The sequence below is a fragment of the Apus apus genome, chromosome 9 (assembly GCF_020740795.1).
Source record: "Apus apus isolate bApuApu2 chromosome 9, bApuApu2.pri.cur, whole genome shotgun sequence".
NCBI lineage: Eukaryota > Metazoa > Chordata > Aves > Apodiformes > Apodidae > Apus > Apus apus.
The window spans coordinates 15759046-15781332 of NC_067290.1; the positions used below are offsets into that span (position 1 = coordinate 15759046).

Genomic DNA, 22287 nt, shown 5'->3' on the forward strand with positions numbered 1-22287 from the left:
AAGTGCTTAAAAAAAACCTCAGAGAGGAGATGCTCTGGCAGTGCAGATGTGGTTCCCTTTGTGAAATGCAGTTTATTTCAGTGGTCTGTGGTTTAGCTGTTATTCAAAAGCAACCAAGATTGGTAGATAGGAGGTTTAATAGAGCTTCTCCCTCACACTTTCCAGAGCCTGCGTTCCAGGCTCCACTCCAGACCTCTGCCTCCCTTTCAGTCACCCATTTCTGACTGCTCTTTCCCTCCTACTCACTCTTCTCTCCCATTTCCCTAACCCTGCCTTTCTGACCCAGCAAGCAGCTCTTATCTGTACCATTACTTTGCGGGCTGCCTGACTTCCCTCCTCCAAACCCTGAGATCTTTTTTTAGCAGATGACTGTTCAGTGCAGGATTAACCTGCCCTCCACGCGTGCAGCACTTAGCCCAAGAAAGCTCCCTACCTAAGGAAGCAGAAGCCACATGTTCCCCAGCCCCACGATCCCTCAAGTCACATGCCTAGAGGCACTTCCACAAATAAAAGCTATTGCTAAGCCACAACCATGTTAGGCTAATTATCAAGCCTCATGGGATCAGGGCTGTGATTCTCTTCTTTAAGCACAGAGCAATTTAAGGCTTCCCACAGTTTAAAGAAAAGAAAACAGATCCTATAGGCGGTGTTTTCCCACTTGAATTGCTTTCTCTCTTCTCCCTTACTGCTCTCTAGGATGATCAAGATGAACTGATTGCAGAGCACTGTGGTCACTCCTGATGCATATTCCTTACTTTGTCATGATTCCTAACAAGTCTCTACTATTAGTGTAAGCAGGGGAACTAGGGACAATCATTCAGGGAAGAGAGAGATGCTACATTAATCCCCACAGTCCAATCTTGCAGACTTTAGTCAAGCATAACTCCCACATATGGCACAGTGGTTTGTCTATTTAAGAATCACAGGATCTGGCCCCTCCATGAGCCTGAGAGCCAACACTTAATGAAAACAGACAGAAGACAAGAGAAAATGCATGATATACACACAGCACTGTATTGTTTCTGAAAGGAAATGTTTTCTCAGTTTCCCATGAGGCATCAGTAGCTCTTCAAACAGAGCCCAAACCTCAAGTATGCCAGCAATTCAACATTCAAACACGAGCTCATTACCTCAACCCACCGCTTGCAAGTTTAGTCACTTTCGTTTTTCAAAACCCAAAATCAGAGCTCCGGGAATCACTGTGAATAGCTGACAAGCACAGCTTGCCAGGCTAACTGCTGAGCATTTACACAGATCAGGAGCTCCAAAGCCCTGCAGTTCCCCAAACAATGTTTCTTTTACCAACAAGGGGGGTTCTGGCATGGCCACTGAGACCTTCACTAGCTCCTTCTCTTCCCCCAAAGCAGAAGACAGCTCTGCTGTTTTAGCCTCTCCCAGCAGACTTCTGAGTTTGTTCTGGTTCCAAAAGGAGCACAAATGTCAGAGAGGAAACACAGTTAAGTGCTTTGTTATCCACTACACTACACCTTTGTTTCCTGGGAGATTTGGGTTAGGTTGGCATCAGGTATCATGATCCAGACTGTTCTGACTTGCTTCAGGGTTATCCTTTCAGCACAGAGCTTTGTATGTATGCTCAGGTGTGTTAGCTGAACTGCTCCCCCGAAGCATTGCACAAGACTGAAGGAAGCAAACTCCAATGATTTCCAGTAACAGCTATGCTACTTTAATTGGGATGTTGTGTTCTGTTAATTGATTTGTTTAAAAAAACCCAGCACAGGTACAATATGGAGGAAAAAAAAACTTCACACCAAGTCAGATGTGCTCATTCAAGTCAGCTAAAGGAAGGTACTGTCTTAGGAAACTATATACAATTTACTCCTGGCCCATAAGTTGCAAAATACAATTAAAACCTTTGAAAGAATACTTACACTTCCTGCAGGTTTGACAGCTCTGCAAAGGGAGAAGGATCAATCTCTGTCAACTTGTTGTAGCTCAGGTTTCTGTTAAAATAAAAGACAACAGCATCAGCATCCTGCAGTTACTGTGCTCAGCAAAACAGGCCTCTTAATTATTCCAGATTGCACTGGGAGGGTGGGTTTCTTTTTAACAAGAGCACTTAAAACATAGCAAAGCAGGACTTTTCTGCTGAGTAGGAGTGAATGAATTTAGTTTCATGATCAAAACGTTATCTAGCTCTCCCCAGCCCTTCTCTTTTGCATTAGTGTGGTTTTAATTTGTCTTTATATTACGCAATTACGTTTATTATTCTTCTATTGGTTATTCACAACCACAAAACTAATGACAGATGAATAGGATATTTCCTGACAAATTAAAGTCTGAACTGAAACAATCAACAAACCGTCTGCTAAATATTTTATAGCCACATTCACACAGGGCATTTTTTATAAACCACTGTGTACTACCTACAAGCAAAAACAACAGATAGATACATACACTTACTACATGTAAAACAGGTATATTCTACATTTTCTTAACAAGATTGTTATTGTGTCATTAAATGTTGGGCTTTAAAAAAAAATCATTATGATTACTGCTTTCAGCTACACACACAGTAGTACATGCCTTGTACTTCAGCAAGTGGCTTGGTGAGCACATCCCCCCCACCCCCCAGCTTTTTCAGCACTCCTGGGTGCATCCCATCCAGCCCCATAGATTTGTGCACATCTGTGGAGTGGAGCAGGTCACTGACCATCTTCTCCTGGATTGTAGGGTGTCATTCTGCTACTGGTCCTCATCCCCGAGCTTGGAGAAGCTCAGTGTAACTGGTCCCATTACTAAAGACCAAGCCAAAGAAGTCATTAAGCACCTCAGCCTTTTCTTCATCCTGTGTTTCCTCCTGCATCTAATCAGGGAAGGAGGGTCTCCTGTTCTTTTCTTTGTTGTTAATTTATAAAAACTTTTGTTGTCCCTTACTAAGGAAGCCAAATTAATTTCTAGCTGGGCTTTGGACCTTCTAATTCCCTCCCTGCATAGCCTCACAGCATTTCTGTAGTCATCATGAGTGGTCTGCCCCCTCCTCCAAAGGCCACAGATCCACTTTTTCTCCCCAAGCACCAGCCAAAGCTCCTTGGTCAGCCAAGCTGGTCCTCTCTGTTGCTGGCTCACCATACAGCATGTGGGGATTTGCCTGCTCCTGCACCTTCAGGACTTCCTCCTAGAAGAGCATCCAGCCTTCCTGGACTCCTATACCTTCAGAACAGATTCCCAAGGGATTCTGGCAATCAGGGCTACTCAAGTTAAAGTTTGCCCTTCGGAAGTCTAGGGTGGCAGCTTTGCTGCCACGTTTCTGTGACAGCCACTACATCAGTTTTCCTGCATCATGGCTTCCAGCTTCCCTTGCTTGTTGCCTACACTGCAAGGATTGCTAGGGACAGCAAACAGACAATATAATGCAAATCAAGTACTGACTGAAAACCGCAAGCAAGATCTTTGCCATGCTCTGCTGCAGTATCCTGCAGCACAACAGTAAAGTTTTCCCTCCTACATTTGCATTATCAGCACACCACACACAACAGGTCAAACCTGCAGCTAGGGACTTACCAGGAGAGCACAGATCAATTAAGACCAAGTGACTAACGATGCACAAATTAACAAATGGCATAATTAACATGATGTATGCAGTGTTGGCATGTTCCTGTGAGTGTGTAATCTGAAGGGGGAGGAGGCAAATTGGTGGGTGGTAGCAAGAAAAGCAACCACAAGAAGTTGTAAGGAAAGTGAGGGGAACCTACTTTAATTTTACCCCGCTCCACACCCTCCTCTAGGAAGTTATCCTGGTAAAATTGAACCCTCCTGTCTCCTCTGCAGGGAGGTTACACCCTCTTACTGCACCTCTGAACATGACCCAAAAGATTCGTGGCCTGATTTTAGATAAGGCTTTAAACATTCAGCTGCTTATTCAAACCACCAAGCCAGTCTGACTAGAAAACTGGCCAATCTTCCCTGTTTTGTATATTTTCTTTGTTTTAAAGCTGTGCCCACATACCTCAAGGAGCTCTGAAGCCCAAACAGGTAAACAGAATCTACATCACCCAGGCACCTACTGAACTTTTACCTATGCTATGAGGCTAAAAGATTAAAAAGGTACCCAAGAGCTAAAGGGACACAAAAAAAGGGGCAAGTGCCAGGAGAGCACTGACAGAGACCTGTTTCAACAGCTTCTGCTTAACCCACTGCACTTTGTGGTAATGCAGAGAGACATCTAGGTCCACAGCAACACTGAGAAAACACCAAGACTCAAAAGACTACACAGCTTACCAACTTTGCACCATTGTTAGGAAGTGACAAACACCTCTTCTGAGCTAAAAAGCAGTTATTGATCACCTGCTCTCCTACAATACATTTATAGGAAGTCCTCAAGGCATTCCTCTGGATGCAGGAACTATTCAATAGTTCTCATACACATTCCCCATCATTTCAGAGCAGCCAGCTCTAAAGACAGCTCCTTGTACCTTGCAAGAAATGTTCAATTTTTTGCCAATACCTGCTGTGAAAGAAGGCTCTACAAATCATCAACACATGCTGGCTCTTAAAAGAATCTAGACTTGAAGCTACACAGGAGTGAAAAACCTAACCAAGCATCCAGTTTTAAAATATGCTGTCCTGTAAGCCCCCACTGTCTTTTAAAACACTCAAGAGACCTTTAAATCAATACCAGCCTACAGCAGATATCCATTTCACTATGAACTCAAAGGCATTTATCTAAATAAAAGTCAAACTGCAGTTTAAACTCAGAGAGCATTTGAAAGCCAAGTCCATATTCATAGCACAATTACGAATTAAAGTGCAATTTGCCCACAGATTACATTACTACTACCTTTTAAAAAAAAAAAACAACAAACCACCGCACAGCAAGATCAGGTTGGAGCTTGTCCCTGCCTGATGTACAGGCAAAAAGAGAAAATACAACAGGTAATATCCTACAGGCTCAACATAATAAAGATAAAGCTGACACAGAAATACCAGTGACAAGCTGTTAGGGGGAAAGACAACCACAGTCACAACCATGCATGAATCTGTTTCCATGTATTTCTATGCCTAACACTGCAAATCTTTGTATTTCTTAATGTATTTCATCTCAAAACATTCCTCCACTATTTTATGAATCAAGCAGTGAGAATCACCAGCACCAAACTGACCATCCTACACTTGTGTGAGGGACCAGATCCCTGGCTCAGCCAGTGCTCAAGCACTAAGTGATGCTGACCTGAACTTCAAAATTCCACAACTGAAAACACAAAGGTCTTCATAAATTAAATAATGTAATGGCCACAGTTTATCACCATCCAAAGTGACATTCTGATTATTGTTGCTGTCATTCAAGAAGTTTAAACATAAGTCATAACTCAAGTAGCTGGCTCTTCAGCTAGTGCAGTCATTATTTTGCCTGTTGCAGCAACAGAAAGACTTTCCAATAGCTGCTGCAGAAATTCAGCTGAACAGCTGAACCTTCTTGTATGCCAAAGTCTTCAATTCTCCCCACACTATCCACTCCAACTGCCAACTACCCTCACCAAAAGTACTACACACTGTTCAAAAATCAGTGGGAAAGTAAAATATAAAAAAATACAGAGTCAGTCCAAAACAAGCAGGATACTTGAAATTAAATAGATAGACCAAAATAAACAGTTTACTCCATTTCTGAGACGAGCTCTATTTTAACTTACATTAATATGCTCAAGGATTTCTAGCCTGAAGCATTAGCAATCAAAGGATGTGTTTCCCAGAATTCAGATCCCCTCACTAGGCAGTGTTTGGCATGCTAGTCACAGCATTCAAATGGGAGAAAGAATTAATGTGCTCCAACAGATAGATCATTGGGACTGGGAGTCAGGACACCTCCTTCTATTCCTGGCTCTCTTAATCTCCTGCTGGGTGACCGGGTCATGTCACATCACCTCTCCAGAGCTTTTGTTTCCCCAGTCACTCTTTGTCTGTCTTGTCTATTTAGACTGTAAATAAAATTGAGGTAGTTATTGTCTTGGTTTGCCCGATGCTGATGAAAAGAGGCCTCAATTTTCGTTGGGCTCCAGTAATGCAAATAAAGAGAACTCAAAACTTGAGGTCATGGGTGTATATGACACTCCCTCACCGCTAAGCACAGGGCCCAGACGTACAGCAATGCACGAAGCACTCGAGGGGCTGGAACATCCCCTCCCTCAGCTCAGCCTCTCCAGGCCAAGCAGACTAGCAATGTAAACTGGTTGGAGATGCCAAGCTTGGGGGCACAGCTGTCCTGTTGCTGGAAAACAGTCACATTTCTGCTCTCCCATAGCACAATGTTCCTTCTTGAAGAGCTGCTTGGTCTGATGCCATGCAATAGTGTAACGGCTCACTGCACAGACGTTTCTGCCATCAGTACTCTAAAATGTCCTCAAAATCCCAAGCCAAAACACTGTCCCTTCCCAAATCAGCACTGCCCTAAGCCATCTCAGGTGCTGGGCATCTCTTCAAAGTGGCAGCTTATATAGCATCATTTACAGTGTTTCATACCAGGTCCAAGAGCCCATGCCTTTGGAGTGCAGCCAGCCCATCTCCTGGCACCTACATTCCACAGACCGGGTTAGCCCAGCCCAAGTGTGGGCATATCCAGGCAGAAAGCAGATTGCCCAGTGTCCTGCCTGCTTCTCTGCATGGGTACATGTTTCTTTTGAGCTACTCATGAAATAGTATTTTGATTCCTCCAAGGCAACTGTGGAAAGAAAACATAATTCAGCAACAACCAGCACAAATCCTGGACAAGAGCCTGGGCTGTCAGTTCAGGAAAGTATTCTACAAAGGTCAGAAAATTCTACAGACAGCTGAGAAGACAGAGCAGAGCCAACAACTTAAATGGCCCCTAATATTCATATTGTTTTTTTCCCCCCTGTTGAACAGAAGTTAAGGTTCATGGGTTTTTTTAGAACTTTAATTGGGCTTAATGGCATGAGAAATGCTCTGCACTTTATCCTTCACATACTACTTTACGTCTTCCTTGTATTGGCTAATACAACAAACTAGGGTTTTTCCCCTCCTGTCACTAAGATGCCCATGATCAGGAACTGAGAGCCTGTTACACAGATATGGGAAGGGCCCCATTTTGTCTATTCATTCATTCCAGGCCCTAGATGAGAAAGCAGTGTTTGCCTTTAGTTAGCATTGTGAAAATGGTACTGTGGATCACTGAACATTGCAGAGACTGAAAGGAAAGCCTTGTCAAATATAAGCAGGTACATAGTCTGCCATAAAACCATCTTCAAAATGTAATAATGCTGTCACAGAGACCTGCTTGCCAGCGAGGAGGGATCAGTCAGCTCTTTGAACCATGAAATGCCAACCCTGCCTCCTTGGGCAAGGTATGGGGTAGAGAGGGAGTTTACATAGAAGTTTTGGCTCTGCTTTGGGAACTTGGCCAACACAGAGAACACCTCTTTTGAAAACAGGTGCCTAGCTGACTTGCCAGACAAAGGAATAGACAGACATGTGGCTCCTAGTCTCTGCTTACCATGATGATGGCTGAATTCTGTTCAGCAAGGTGAAGGTTTCTGATCATTACGTCAAAACCATTTATCTGTCATTGTGGAAGATTTTGTCAAAAGTGTTTCTGCACCTTTTGATGACAGGCATTACAGAAGAGGAGGATGGCTCAAAGTTCTACCACTGCCAACTGCAGCTTTCATTAAACACTTTGTCAACCATTGTCATAACACAACTTTTCATTGCTCCAGCACAAAAGGGAGCTGAGGGCCCAGAACAATCGAGCCCTGCAATAGAAATTCCTCTGGCTAATCTGTTGAAAGATAGCTGCCTAGTCTGCAGCCTCCTGAATAGGCACCATCCTCTTCCCACATGTTTGTAGATGGCTTTACAGCACTGGAATGGAGGCCCCATGCACACTTGATTGGGTATGAAAAGCATGGCTGCAGCTGAATTAACTTGGGGATGGGGGCCAGGAGAACAAGAGAGGGAACACAAAGTATACAGCTGGGCAGGGAAGAAAGCACACTCAAAGTTCTCTTTTAAACAATCTGGTGAACTCCTAGAGAGATGGCAGAGTCCTCATAAGCAGCGATATTCAAAGCGTAACACTGAAGCATAAAGCCATCAAAGAGACTGCAAGGATTCAGGTGGCTGTGTGGACTTTAAGGACAGAAGGAAGCAGCTTTTGTCTATTTTTTATTCTTGTGCAGAGGACAAGTGAAAAAAAAACAGTACTCCCACAAGTCAAGAGTAGCCAAACAGCTCCTGCAGCTAGTGCCAGCCACCCACAGCTACACTGCATGGCAACACCTTCCCTTACATGGGATTTTTTTCAATTCTCCCTAAAACAAATGGCCACTAAATGGAGTTGCATAAGCTACGCAGCCATGGGAGTTAGAAGAATCTTCCACATACTAGACACACAGTCCTTAATTTTCTTCTGGAGGATTTCTTGCAGATTACTTTGAAGTGGCTGATGCACTATGAAGCCTAAGAGGGGACTTGGGGAAATCACTCACCCAACCCACCACAGGCCATCCCTGGTTTTCCTTCGAATCAGCCTGCTAAACTGATAGAAAATCAGATTCTTATACCCCTTCAGCACCCTCATCACTGTCACCTCTCTTCCACCACTCACAAACTCAGTGTAACAGGCCTACAGTCAGGAATGACAAGGAACAGAAATACATCTTTCCTGAAGGATGCACTGAAAGGCTCTGTGCACACCCTATGGCTTATGGTTCAGCCAGCCTCAAGAGTGAGTTCCCACACTGCTGAGCAACACCTGGACTGACTGGACTGTGCAGCCTCTGGAGTGCCCACATTCCTGAGGTGCCCACAGCTGTGATAAGCTGAGCCCCTTGTGGTTTCTTTCACAGCTTACTCCAGGGAGCTCTGCCTGCCTGTGCAAAGCACCCAGCTTACAAGAGGAGGATGCTGCTGGTGTACAGAAGTGTCCCACAACAAACACCAGCAGGTCACCTTCTAAAAGGAGGTAAAAGCTGTAAAACACAAGGCACCAGAATGATGAATGTCCCAGCTTACTGCTCTAAGGGCTGTAAGTGCTTTGGAGAGAAAGGGAGTCTACAGGACATGAGAAGGACAAGCAGCAAACACAAGGGTGAAGCTGTGCCCCATCACTGAGAGGTCCTGCTAGCAGCTAAGCAAATGTGCTCACTCAAGCTTTACTTATGCCCTAGCTCAAATTAGCAGCAGCAGCATCATATTAGCTTGGGTTAATAGCCTGCTCATATAAGGGGCTTTATGTGCAGAAGGGAGTCAACTTAAGGGCAACCCTCAAGCCATAATATGAGCTAATTTGACAGTGAAGACAAACATTGAGAGGTCATCCAGACACCAAGAAAACTGCACCATGAATCACTCTCAGTCATGGCCAACACCACTATCTAAAGGAAATTCCTGTAGCATGATGGACAAAGAATCCATACCATGGCAATTCCAGCAGACGCATGTGGTCATTAATGCAAAGAATACTAATTAAAATGACATCACTGAGAAGCATTGTGCCAGACTACAATTTAGTTTAGAACATGGCTGACATAGTTCAAGGAATTGGGGAATTATCAAGTAATTTTCAGGGACACATTTTCTGCCCCGGCCCTTCCTCCTGTTCTGACACTTTCTGCTCTCAACTGCTTCTGCTCACAAGAGTGCAGAGATCACACATCTCACATGTAAAGACACCTTCATGCCCAAGCCTGGTAAGCAGCCACTAGAGCTGATTTGCTCACATGAGGCTGCAAACACAGGTATCTCTTATTGTTGGCTCCCTGGCTTCAACAGGCAGCATGACAGAGACTACACTTGGTGGCAGGGGAAGGGTAGAAGAGTCCTTTGCAGAAGCACTGGTAACACCACGCTGCTGCTGGGGCTTCTATATCTCCTACAAACTCTTACAGGCTTGTCTCTTTAAAAAGGGCAGTGTCAGGTTATTTTAGGCCCTGTTCAGTTTACACAAATGTGTTTTGACAAAACCTAGGATCCCATTTCCTCCTATTTGAATAACCTTAGCAAAACCAAAGTGGAGTTCTTTTCTGCTTTTTTAAGTTTTCTTTGGAAGACCACTACCTCCAAACACCAATTTTTTTTTTAAAAAGAAAAATATATTAGCTTCAGCTTAATCTACATGATCACACACATATGCAAGTACACCACAATGTATGTGCAAAACACTTGGGTAACTCAGGTGCTTACAAACCTCTTGTCTCTGCAGCATCAGGAGAGACATGAGGACACTCAGTTCACCAGGGCTTGGTCCTGGACCACTCAATTAAGAGTTCTCAGTATTGCAACTACTCTATGCTCCAAAAAAAGTAAAGCGAGATTTCAAGAAGTGAAGTAATTTTAAAGTCATCCAACAGCCTCCACGGCAGAGGGAGGACTGTGAGCCCTTGTCTTTGCACAATGCTCCACTGGCCCCAGTGGTGCTGGTGGCTGGGGACACAAACTAGCCTTCCCTGCTTTTGGGGACATACACTAGTCTTCCCTGCTCGAGGAGACATGCAACCAACCTTCCTCAGCAGCCAGTAGGGACCAGAACCAACAGAAGGTTGCAGGACAAAACAAGCACGAATTACAAGGTATTCAACACTTTCTCTGCTTCTGAAAAAACTCCCAGCAGCAGCCACATGACAGGCAGTTACTGAGGCCACAAACCTTCCCATTAGGATCCCATGTTACTCTGCTCCTAGTAAAACAGCCCAGTCAAAGGCAGCATTGTACTGAGGGAACAGGGGATGCTGCAAGGGTTAGAGCAGATATTTAATTGTCGCAATTTTTCAATTTATTTGCTGCTTCTATTAATTTGCACTGCCTGAAGGACACTGATCCTCTCCAAAACACACTGAGCCATCAGCCCCAAGGACTGCCTCAAAGCAAACACACATTTCAAAGGAGGCACAGACATTAAATAAAAATACCTACTTAAGATAAAGTAATGTTGGTTTGCCACCTGTGGCAGGTAAGAAGCTGGAAGGAAAAAGGTTTGTTCTGAGTTTATTGCTTTAATTAATAGTGCTATCTACTGTAATGAAAAAGACATCCTAAACCCCAAACCCTGCAACTTGTTTGTTCCACTACATAAGAGCAAACTCACCTTTTTGTAATTTGATGGCAAATTTCTCAGCCATTCTGCATTTCCAAGGCAAAGCACACTGTGTCTTAGGCCACTGAAGCAAGGGCTGGTGTCCTAGCTCATACACAAAATACTTATGAAACAAATTGCTCCTGTTTCCATCACCACTGCATTTATCCAGTAAATCAATAAAGGCCATGACTTCTTTACTAACATCTTCAATTAAGGTTCCCCACTGTGTATTCAACATACTAAACCAATTTATTGAGGATTAACAACTATACATGTCTAACTTAGAACTGCTAAGCCACCATGAACCCGTAACAAGAACTACAATGATAAATCAGCACTAAACACTATTTAGTTTCAAAAATGGCTACTTCTACAGAGCAAATATTTTCATCTGAAAGTTGTGCCATTTTTCCCAAGTACTCACAGCAGACAAACCATGTTAAACCTCTGGCTTTTTTCAGATGCTTGGGAAGACCCACAGCTACACATTCAACTGCTGACAACCTAACCCTCCCATCCCATGACTCTGCAAAATCCAGCTGTGGGTTACAAGTGCACACGGAAGAGATAATTTAGAAACCTCCCTGAATACTGTTCAGAAGTTTCCATGACTTAAAAAACCAAACATCTGAAGTCAACAATCATTCAATAATATCCAGTAACTCATACTTCAAGGCACATTTTCTCCTAAAACACAGAACTGCAATGTGGTGTGGTCTCTTTGGGGATGCAAGTGGTTCCAACCATGTCCACAAGTATTTCTGGTAAGCTCAGAGTGCTCTACTAGCTGAGAAGACATTTTTCCACCACTCTTACCACCATAGCTCACCAGGAACTCTGTGTAAACACATCAGCAGGTACAGCTCTCAGTGCCACTAACCAGCAGCACTGCTTGCATACACTGAACCCAGTGCTTTCCCAGGAAGGGAGAGCACCAAACCTTGATGCTGGAGCTCCAGCACATATCCAGCTTCCTTGATGGAGCCCACGGTGAGCAGGACTCAGCTGTGCCCAGTCTCATGGCAGGGGGGTGGACAGCATTGTCCAGCCACTGAGCCTGGGCATTCATTAATGGTGGTCAATCATTAATGGTGGGGAGAGGGCAGGCAACCTGCTCCTGAGGTGTCTGTTCAGAGCTTCATTCTCTCATTGTCCTTATTAATAGTTAATCAGGAAGGACTGATCTTCTAAAAAAACCCACAAACAAAACAACCCACACTCTTAGAAGTGGCACACAGGAATACTTGTGCACTGGTTAAAAGACATCAGGCAACAAGTTGGGAGGAAAAGTCTTAGAAAAACAGCATGGAGACCTTCCCTGCAGCTTGGACATGGGGGCTCACAAGCTTGCTGTTTTCTCTTCTGCACCCAGTGGTGCAGGACATTTTTTTGGCATTGCTGAAAGGGAATGCATCCCCTCCTGCCCTCAGACAGCAGAAAAGTGCAGAAGGGAAGAGGCATTTCCCAGCAAGAACTGCTGGTCTGTTCTCCACTAGCCCAGGCTGGCCACACTACAGCACTGGTTCACCTGTGGCTGCTCCTCATCAGCCAGTGCATCTGTTGTGCCAACAACTAAGAAAAATCTCAGCACATATGTTGACTTGAAGCTGTCTCAGTAGATGTGCTGCAGAGTTTAACAAGTTGAGCAGGGCCAAAGCAGCCAACTCAGCTGTACCTGCTGGGACAGAGGCAGTGGTCATTCCTCCTGACTCTGCTTTCCCTTGTGGCATTAACTCCAGTCTCACAAAAACACTGACAAGTCTGCAGCTTTCTACAGTGGAAATAAATGTCTTTCTGATCTTAGTAGCAGTCTGGGTGGAATTATAGCACTGGACTCGTTACTATGCCCACCATAAACTTACTCAGTTTAAAATTCACCCAAACAAGGGCACTTCCAGGACTTTTCAATGCCATAGACTAAAATGAAAAGCTTGACTAAATCCAGAAATCTTATGCATGAAAAGGAATGATGTATATAACCTCACAGCATCAGCTAAAGGACTTGTTACCTACAGGGCAGTCAGCAGCTGGCAGCGCTGTACATCGCTGGGCCAGCTCTAACCTCTGGAGGTGTGGAAAACACATTGCAGACAGCTCTTCATTTTCAGTTTAAAAATAGTTCTTCTAATAAAGACCAGCATTTTAAAGGCAACACAGGCACATTTTAAGCTAAAAAACCTAAGTTGGCCATCCTGGCTGGAGGTGTGTGGTTTACACCAGCATCCACTCTGTCTCCTTTCAAGTAATCAATGTCCAATCATAATGCACTTTCATTCCAAGCACTTTAGTATTGCCAATAAAGCACCAAGCAATTTAATGGATTTCTAACCCCAAACTGGAAGCTGTACTGCATCCAACTGACTCAATTTGTTCAGTCTTAGAGGAAGTCTTGGAACAAAATGCTAGAAATATAACCACATGCAATGGTAACATTACAGAAATAGATATACCAAGAAGTATATGTTCTGTCCTTTGTTTTATCTGACCTCCAACCTGTTTTAGTTGACCTTCAAGATGGAAAGGCTGCATTTTAAAGAAACCATTTCCACCTAGATCAAGAGAAATAAAAGCTAAGCTATATATATAAATGCATTTGCTGTGAAACAAGGCAAATAAATCTACCAGGAAACTACCTTTCACTTGACAATGAAAAGCAAGAAGAGACTTTCATGTTAATTTACTCCATATTTAGGTCCTAAGCAGAGCTACTTTTCCTAAAACTTTTCTCTGCACATGGCCTGAGAACAGAAGATACCTTCCTCTACCCTCACCTTATCTACAGCACTTGATGGCAGACAGCTGTATTACCATCTTTGAATAGCAAGAGGCTGAAAAACAGATCAGATACAATGACATGATACAGGAGATTCCAAACAGTGGTCCACAGTATGCCTTGTGCCAGCAGAAAAAGAGGGAGCAGGTCAAATACTGTTTTCTCAAATAACTTGCACATGCACATTTCTATTTCAATATGTGAATTTACAGATGCTTGTGAAGCTGCAAACATGTACACATCCATATATGCACAAGGAAATACATCTACAGTGATACATACAAGCAGAAAGACTTTATCAGGAGAGTTGGGGACACCTGTACAGCTTATGACTGAATTATGAAGAGCACTAGTAAAAATCTTTATTACATTCTGCCCCAGCACATAATGCCACATCTTTTAAAGAAGCACTGTTAAAAAAAAGTTTGAGTTTTACAGTTTTTATTGGTGCTATTTTTCAACTCCTTTCATTTATAAATCCAGACTTCTTTATTAGTACCAGCAAACTGCAGCAAGACTCAGAAAGAAAGTTATAGCCAATAAAATTTTAGAAAGTTCTTCAAATGAGCTTGCTCTTCCTGAAGGCTGATATCCTAGGACTTCTAGGATTAAAAGACAGCCCCTGTTTCCAGTGGCTGCAGCTTTCTGCTCTTCAGGTCTCTTAACCTTCAGGAGTGCTGAACAAATGGGGCTGTGGGCAAAGAAAAGATGAAGCAGCAAGTTAATGAACCCACCCACACTTTCTCCTGCTCTCCACACTCCTGGTTGGGGCACTTGAGCCAAACACAAACCCTACATTAGCATCAGTCAGATGCCAAAGCTGAGCATGTCTTGCCTTTAGATCAGGAAGGTATTTTTTCTTCTGCTTCAAAGGACTACAATGCACTTTGCTGGATGGATGCCTTGATTTATTATTCAATGAACTCTCAGATTTGTGCAATTTCTCAGCTAAAAGCACCACAGCTAATTCAAAGGAGGGTAGATGTTATTAAGGTCAAGTCAAGGAGCAAACTTTCTCTTCTATAGATTTTTCCATGTTGTAGAGGGTAAGACAGATAGGAAGGGGAACAGTTCCCTATTCTTTTGCTACAGGATGCAATTAGGGATCCAATCTCCTGCAAAACTGCTGGATTCAGAAGGCATTTGAATAAGCTAATTTAATCTTCTTTTAACTATGATTACTGGAATCATACTGCTCCACTTGGCATCTGATATCAGGTTTTAGTTATAACTATCTGGTTTTGCCCACCAGAAGGTGTGCATATGCTACCAAAGGCTCCAGTCCTAGCTTCAAGCACAAGGAACCCCTTCATCTGAACAAAGGCTAGATCTAACAAATCCTGCAGGAAGACATTAAAATGCATCCAGATCTTTCCCTCTTGCTTCAAACTCATCCGACTGGGGCATGACCCAAGGTAGATGCCATCTTAAAATTACCTAATGAACTCTGAAAAATAAAAAAAAGTCCTATAACACAGCTCCATGTGGGTAGCCACCTGGCTGCACTGAAAATAGAAAAGCTAACACTACAATTAGGCCAAGAACAGAAACACTCTCTCCCTCTTCCAAGTGGTCCTCCCAAGCCTGGGCACTGTGCCAAGGAGATCACCATTCATTGCTTGCACTGCACCTCTCATGGGGCCAAAGGCACATTGGCTTCACACCAACACCTCACACTCCAAAAAGCTATTACTTGAGAACCCATGAAGCAGAAGGTGCTCCAAAGGCTTGTTACTGCACAGGGAGGGCTACAGGTGTGCACGCCACTTGGAGAATTCCAATCACATCCTTTTGAGAGTCAATAAATAAACCTCTATGAAGAAAATAAGGAGAAGGAACACTTCATGCTAAGCAGAAGGAATTCCCAGAGCTCATGGAAAGCATTGCTCTCAGCAGATGGCAAGGGAAAAGAAGCATGGCACTTTGCACAAGAGATGAAGAAATCGTGAGACAAACCATGGAGAATCCAAGGCACCCCACAAGAGGGGTTACGAGATGATAGAGGACACATCCAAGGAGACCAGAGTAATAGCACATTACATGGTTGAAAAAGTCACAAAAAAGATACTTATGCAACTCACTGCCACATTTGTGAGCCACCAAGAGGAGATACTACTTCTCCTTCAGGCAGGTCACAACCTGGCTATTAGTTCTACAACTTTCTCAGTCCTTCCTCAAATCAGGCACTGTCAGAAGCGGGATCCTGGGCTAGAGAGGCCACCAGCTCTTGGCAGCATGGGAGCATGGGACACTGTTTTCCAAAGCCTGGCTCAACTACAGTAATGCCACATTAAAAAACACATTTTCCTCAATTTGTCACAGCAAGTGAGGTATGAAATAAACTTTCCAAATCTTCCAAACACAGGCTCCCCCCCTCTAAAGTCTTTTGCAAAACAACAAAAATAGTGTAAAAATAAATTGTAGTCCATTTTATAGGGGAAAATAACTCCACTGCAATTGGCAACACAATCTAGCTTTTCTCTAACAAAGCCTACAGGAAATGGCTCTGCAAAAGTTAACTAAGTGATACTGAACTTTCTCCAGAGCATTGTATAGGAAATAACACTGCAGAAATAACTGCCTGATTTAACCTTTTGTCCAGACTATGCTACAAAACCATACTGCAGAGGTATCTGGCTGATGTTAACAATCCTCTGGTGTATTCTCTAGAACTGCACCAGAGAAGGCAGGTTATCTCACATGCTCAGCAAAACACCCTCACCACAGCACAAAGCCCAGACAGCCAAACACTGATGGAAGACAGAATTGTGTGTTTTTCCCTTTCTGTGGCTGTTAGTTTTTATTGTGTTTTTAAAGATGTGAAGTAGTAGCAGCTGTCCCGCAGTGCAAACAGCAGAGCAGATGGGTGCATCCCCTGCATTCAGATCTGCACCAGATTGGCAGTGCAGGCATATAAGGTGTCCCATCTCTCTCCTGCCTATCAGACCATCCATCCATTTGATAGAGACCTCACAATGTGATATTGCATTTTGGGGTGAAAATCTGAGCTCCTACCCCTTTACTCACCACCTCCACCATCCAAAGAGGGGCTACTTCATGCAACAGCAAGCACCAGTGAAAGATCTTTTACTTCCAGGGCACCTCAGGAACCACAAGTCTGCCAAGAAATCTGGAGTCAATATTTGCCTGGAGCTCTGCAATGACAATTACACAAACTGAGCCAGGCTGCTCTTCCATCTTCTCTCGCCCCCAATCCACATGCTCCAGTGTGGAGAAGGCATTGCTGCACAGACCTGAAACAAGTTTTTCAGCCTTTATTTTAGTCAAAAAAAGGAGCTACAGCTCACAGATATACCCTATCTACTGAATCCCCAACACATCAGTCTGTGCTTTCCATTAAATATGCTGTATGAGAAAGAAAAGTTAAAGAAACCAAGGCTTTCCACATTCCTACAAAGCTTGGGTCCCCATGTAATTAATCAGGACAGAGCTCAAGAGCCATGGGACACATTTACAGCTTGATCAGGTTAGCCAGCAGGAAATCATTTTATTTTTTTTTCCCCAGCAAATTCAACACAAACACCAAGGTTGCTCCCAGACAAAACACACATAGGGACAAGAGCCAAAAAAGAACTGGTCTAGAGCAAGAACAACCTTCAGTTCAGAAGGCTCACAATAAAATGCCCCACACAGAATGACACCAACTGCCATATACCAAATTGCCCACTGGGAGGAAAGCCAATACACAGCAATACAGCAATTGGCCTCAGGAAGTGGCTCTAGGAGCTGTTTTTTTCCTGCAGCCCCATGCTTACATCAAGCCACATGACTACAGTTAGATAAACTGTACCTTTTCCATGAACATCTTCTCTGGGATAAAGGTTCTCCACATAAAAACTCTCTCCACAGGTTTATAAGCTTTAATTGCTATGTGAACACAAAAAGTGTCCAAATAAGTCTATTTAATGGTTACACATTAACTATCACACCTCCAGGCTTGTGTTATCCACCTATTTGCTAGATCAATAAACTGCTTGTGAGCAAACATTTTTTTTAAGTGTGTTGCTGCTGCTGAAAAGGTTTTGTTCCTGTTCACTAAGAACTCATGAAAGTAACTGGAAACTCCTACCTATATCAGAAGCTTTTTGTTAGCTATACTAGGGAAAAAGCAAGCAGGTTTACTGGACAAAGACTCAACCATGTATCCTTCTCATGCTCAAAACTGAACGCTGGCCCACAAAGTAATGCAGGGCTTGGGTGAAGAAAAACACATGCATGTGTGTGCTTGCAGAGACAGAGCTTCTTCTAAACCCAAGGAGAAGAGGCCTCTAGAAAACACCAGAAGTTTGAACAGCCAGAAACAGGGAAACCATGTGCATGAGGAGGATGAAGCAGCAGCAGCAGGAGGTTTTAGGAAAGCATACAACCAAAACACTCTAATGGGCAATTATAAATACAGATGCATTTACAGATGCCTTCATGTGCCATCAGTCCACTGACACAGAGTCAGCAGCAGGGGCATGAGGCTGATTCCTGTTCCAGAGGAGACAGGGGAGAGGGCAAGCAAGACTGAGCCAAGAAGTCAGAGGGATTAAGTGTTGATCAAATCCAACTATTTCATAAAGTTGCTTGTACACTCAACCAGCTTCAATCTTTCAACAGTGCTTTGCTAGGAAATTCCCATTATATTTATGAGAAGTTTGTGAACTGTTCCTTTTCCCTCTCTCTTTATAAGAAAAATGCATAATCTGAAACTCCAGAGATGCACTTTGACATCCCAGTGTGCTCCTCCAAGCACCCACTGAGTGCTCTCAGTGCAACCAAGGCCACCAGGGCTCCACATCTCATGACTTGCATCCTTCTACAAATGGATAAAACTGCTGTTTTCCTCCTCAACCAGCTCCCCTTTCCCAAGGCAAGGAAACATCCCACATTGCCCTCCCAGCCCATCTGGGGACCTGGTTCTGCAGGGGGCAGACAGAGAGCGGGCACTTCACACCTCCCCACCATAAACCTGCCCAGAGCAATTACCCAGCCCTGCTCCAGCAGGGAACATGTTGCTGCCTGATTTATAGCAGCAGAGTCACAAGGGCAGCAGGCAGCTGGCCCTAGGGCCGGGGCATGCATGGAGAGAAGCTAAAGCCCCACAACAGCAGAGGAAATACAAACACAGGGGGCTCCCACTGCCCACTCCCCCTGCCTGCCCACCCCTATTAAAAAAAGTTAATCCCAACCATAAAAGCTGGAGTACAGCCTGTGTTACAGACCAAACAATAAGCAGAGGCCTTTATTTATAAAGAATCACTTACTATTCAGAGGGAGGGGGATTATAAAGGTTATTTAAATTAAAAACAAACTGCACAAACAACTGAAGCCTGCTGCCCTCCCCCCAGCCGCTGCAGCCCCAGCCTGTTCTGCACATGTTATCTGCAAAGCCATTCCCTGTTCCACACCGTTTCACAACCTGCTCGCTCTGAACCTTACACTACGTCAGGAATTAAACAAACATTTCCTTCTTCTCCTTCTTTGGAGTTTCCCTCTCCCACCCCCAGTCCAGAGCTCAGCTCCAAAGTCCAGCCAAGCAGTGGGCATGGGGTTGAGATGTAACTGCCAGCTCAGAGAGTACAGCACAATCCCCACCATATCCAAAATCCCCCCAAAAGTGTCCACAGGGGTGGCTGGTGATGATGATGGGGCACACCAAGCCCGTGGGATCAGATACACTCCCAAATACTCTAAAACTGGGCTGAGACCAGAAGGGTGGGAAGGGGGAGTGAGCCCCTACTGGGCTGCAGAACCCAAGTCCAACAGGGAGCCTTTGCCCCTGGGCTGGGATCACCTGGGACCATTGCTACGGGAAACAGGCAGCCCCCACACTCTCAAAATACATCACAGACAGCCGGGAGGGAAGGAGGTAAAAAACTCTATGCAGACATAACAGGAAAACTCTGCAAAAGTCAATTAAAACTTTAGTCAGCCCTGGAGACAGAATTCCTCAGGAAACCAGACTTCATCTGCCCCTTTCCACACAGATTACTGGTGATTACAAGTAACTGCAGGAGAACAATGAAAAAAGTCTCTCAATCCGTCCATATTTCCAAACAGGTTCATGTTACAAATTCAGGGTTTGTCTGCTGTGGAAAACACTGCAATAACTATAGCAGGGAACCAGCAGAGTAAGAGCATGAGAGAAACCAAGGGGCCAAACATCAGAGAACCAAGTCAGGTTGGTTGAATTTGTGTGGTTGCTGCTATTTAATGGCAATGCCTCATTAACTTTTGGGATAAAGGATGCATTTGTTAATGACCTGCTTCTTCCCTCCCTCCTGAATCCTTCCTCAGGGTTTTGAGATCACATAATAACCCTTCAGGAGCTTGGGGTTTTGTTGGTTTTTTTTTTCCCCCCAGAAAAGCCAAAGCTGACAAGACTTGACATTCCTGAAATATTTAAATGGGGGGAGGAGAAAACATTTTTTCAAACCCACTTTCTGCATCAGAGACAAGCAAAAACAAACACAACACTTTAAAAATATTTGCAAGATCTTCAATACTCCCAACATTCCCAACAGAACAGTCCCCAGTGCTGCAGAAGACAGGCCCCCACACCAAATACTGCACATTCCTAGCAGGAGCTACAGAGTGGAAAGACATAATCAAGACAATTGACAACCCACTGCATGTGAGTGCTGGACTGTCCCTGAGTGCCCAGTGGAGACATGCCACCACCAGCACTCACCCACAGCAGGTCCTGGGCTTGGCAGTGAAGCCTCTGCAGGAGGCTGGAGGGGACCGGTCTCCCTATCCAAGCCCTTAGAAACACATCACAGGGGCTTGGTAATGAGCTCAGGCTTAAGAGAAACCTGGCTAATGAAGAAGCAAGAGCCAAGATATCAAATTTCTGCCAAATACCAGGAAAAGCATGCTACTATCAGTAACCATTATATTAATTAATACAGCAGTTCATTTAGTAGCTTTTTCCAGGCTGGGATTTCACTTACCTGATGCTGCAGGACAGAACTGGTCAAGGACAAGGGTGCAGATGGAGCACTACAGCTTGCAATAAAATCCACTGAAGGGGATTCAAACCAGATGTGGACAGTAACTCCAGACACTGAGAGGTATTACAGCTTCACATGCCAGCCACAGCACACTGAACACTCAGGAGCCAGCATCCATACCACAAAAAAAACCCCACACTGGAAGAGTGGGGAGCATTTCAAGAGGGGGGTGAAATAGGTTAATGGAAATCCACCAAGCTTCACCCACCAATTTTTCTTCCTAAGTTTATTACCACAGAAAGTTGGGCATTAAAGAGGACCACAGTGTTCCACTTGTGCAATAAACTCCTTTCACCAACATCACTTCACACTTTCCAGAGTGCAAAGTTTGTGCTGATATTGTTGGCTTTCTCACTCTGCATTTTGGCACTGTCCTGCTGGCTTGGCTGTTCATTAATATGCAATCAGTACATTAAAGGGTTTGTTCCACAGTCCCAGCTAGGCTGTAACAGGCTTTTCCAGCAAGTGCTGTCTTATGGAGGACAGAAGTGCAAGTGTGTTTAGTTGCTCCCCAATACTCAAAATACTCATGCTCTATATTCCTATAAACTGGATTTTACAGAATAAGGGATTATCATTATCAATACAAATAATGTTCAGAGAAAACCTGGAAACCATACTGAATTTACTCAAATTAGGTTTAACTCCTCTATGCACTAGTTACACTACTAAGTTTTTGCACAATTTATGGATTGACTGATTCTAGCTAAATGGCAAAGGATGCCTAAATGCAGTGGCAAAGAGAAAATCTCCACCATTTTTGTTTAAATGATTGCTAGCTGGGATACTGTGAGAAGTCCCCTGAAAAATCCCACTTTTTTCAGGTATTCTCTAATCTTCAAGATTTGAGCAGGCAACAGGACAGCCCTGCCTCATTTGTTGTCACTGTGGTTGCATGGAAATTTGTGTCACTATGGATCAAAATTTCTGCTCTTTTGGGAGCACTTTGTGAACAGCTTCACTCCCCACATCCCTCTGCCCCAACCAGTTCCATCAATGCTCCATCTCTCCTAGGCCAGAGTGCACCACTCATCCCACCAGGGAACACACTCAGCTCAAGACTGTTGTTCTCTCTATAAAAATAGACTATCAACTGTTGGCTCATAAGCTCCTCAATTAAACACCCAGTATTTACTTCAGCCTCCTCTGCACCTGGGGTTGATCTTTTCAGTCTCTGGTCCAGCCTGTCCCCTCCTGACCCATCCAGCATCACCTCTTGTCCTGCTTTCCAAACAGGCAGAGAACTTACTCCAGCCTCCCTTAATATATTATTAAATCCTGACTTATTTTTCATCCCTAGGAGACTAAACATAGGTTGTTAGTTCAATATAAAACTAAGTAAATGCTTGAAAGACAGAGAACAAACAGTTTAATTGTAAGGAGTATTAAAAAACCACTCTACTTGTTTTGGGTCATTTAAAGCCACATTAATAAGGTTCTGCCCCAAT

General features: G+C 43.9%; 1 protein-coding gene across 1 annotated transcript in view; it reads right to left on the reverse strand.

The window, feature by feature from the left end:
* The window catches only part of LRIG1 (leucine rich repeats and immunoglobulin like domains 1), a 90337-nt gene that overhangs the window by 53607 nt on the left and 14443 nt on the right, over positions 1–22287 (reverse strand). Inside the window, exon 2 of the mRNA XM_051627153.1 lies at positions 1890–1961. Coding sequence (XP_051483113.1) covers positions 1890–1961 — 72 coding nt within the window. The remainder of the gene's footprint in view (positions 1–1889; positions 1962–22287) is intronic.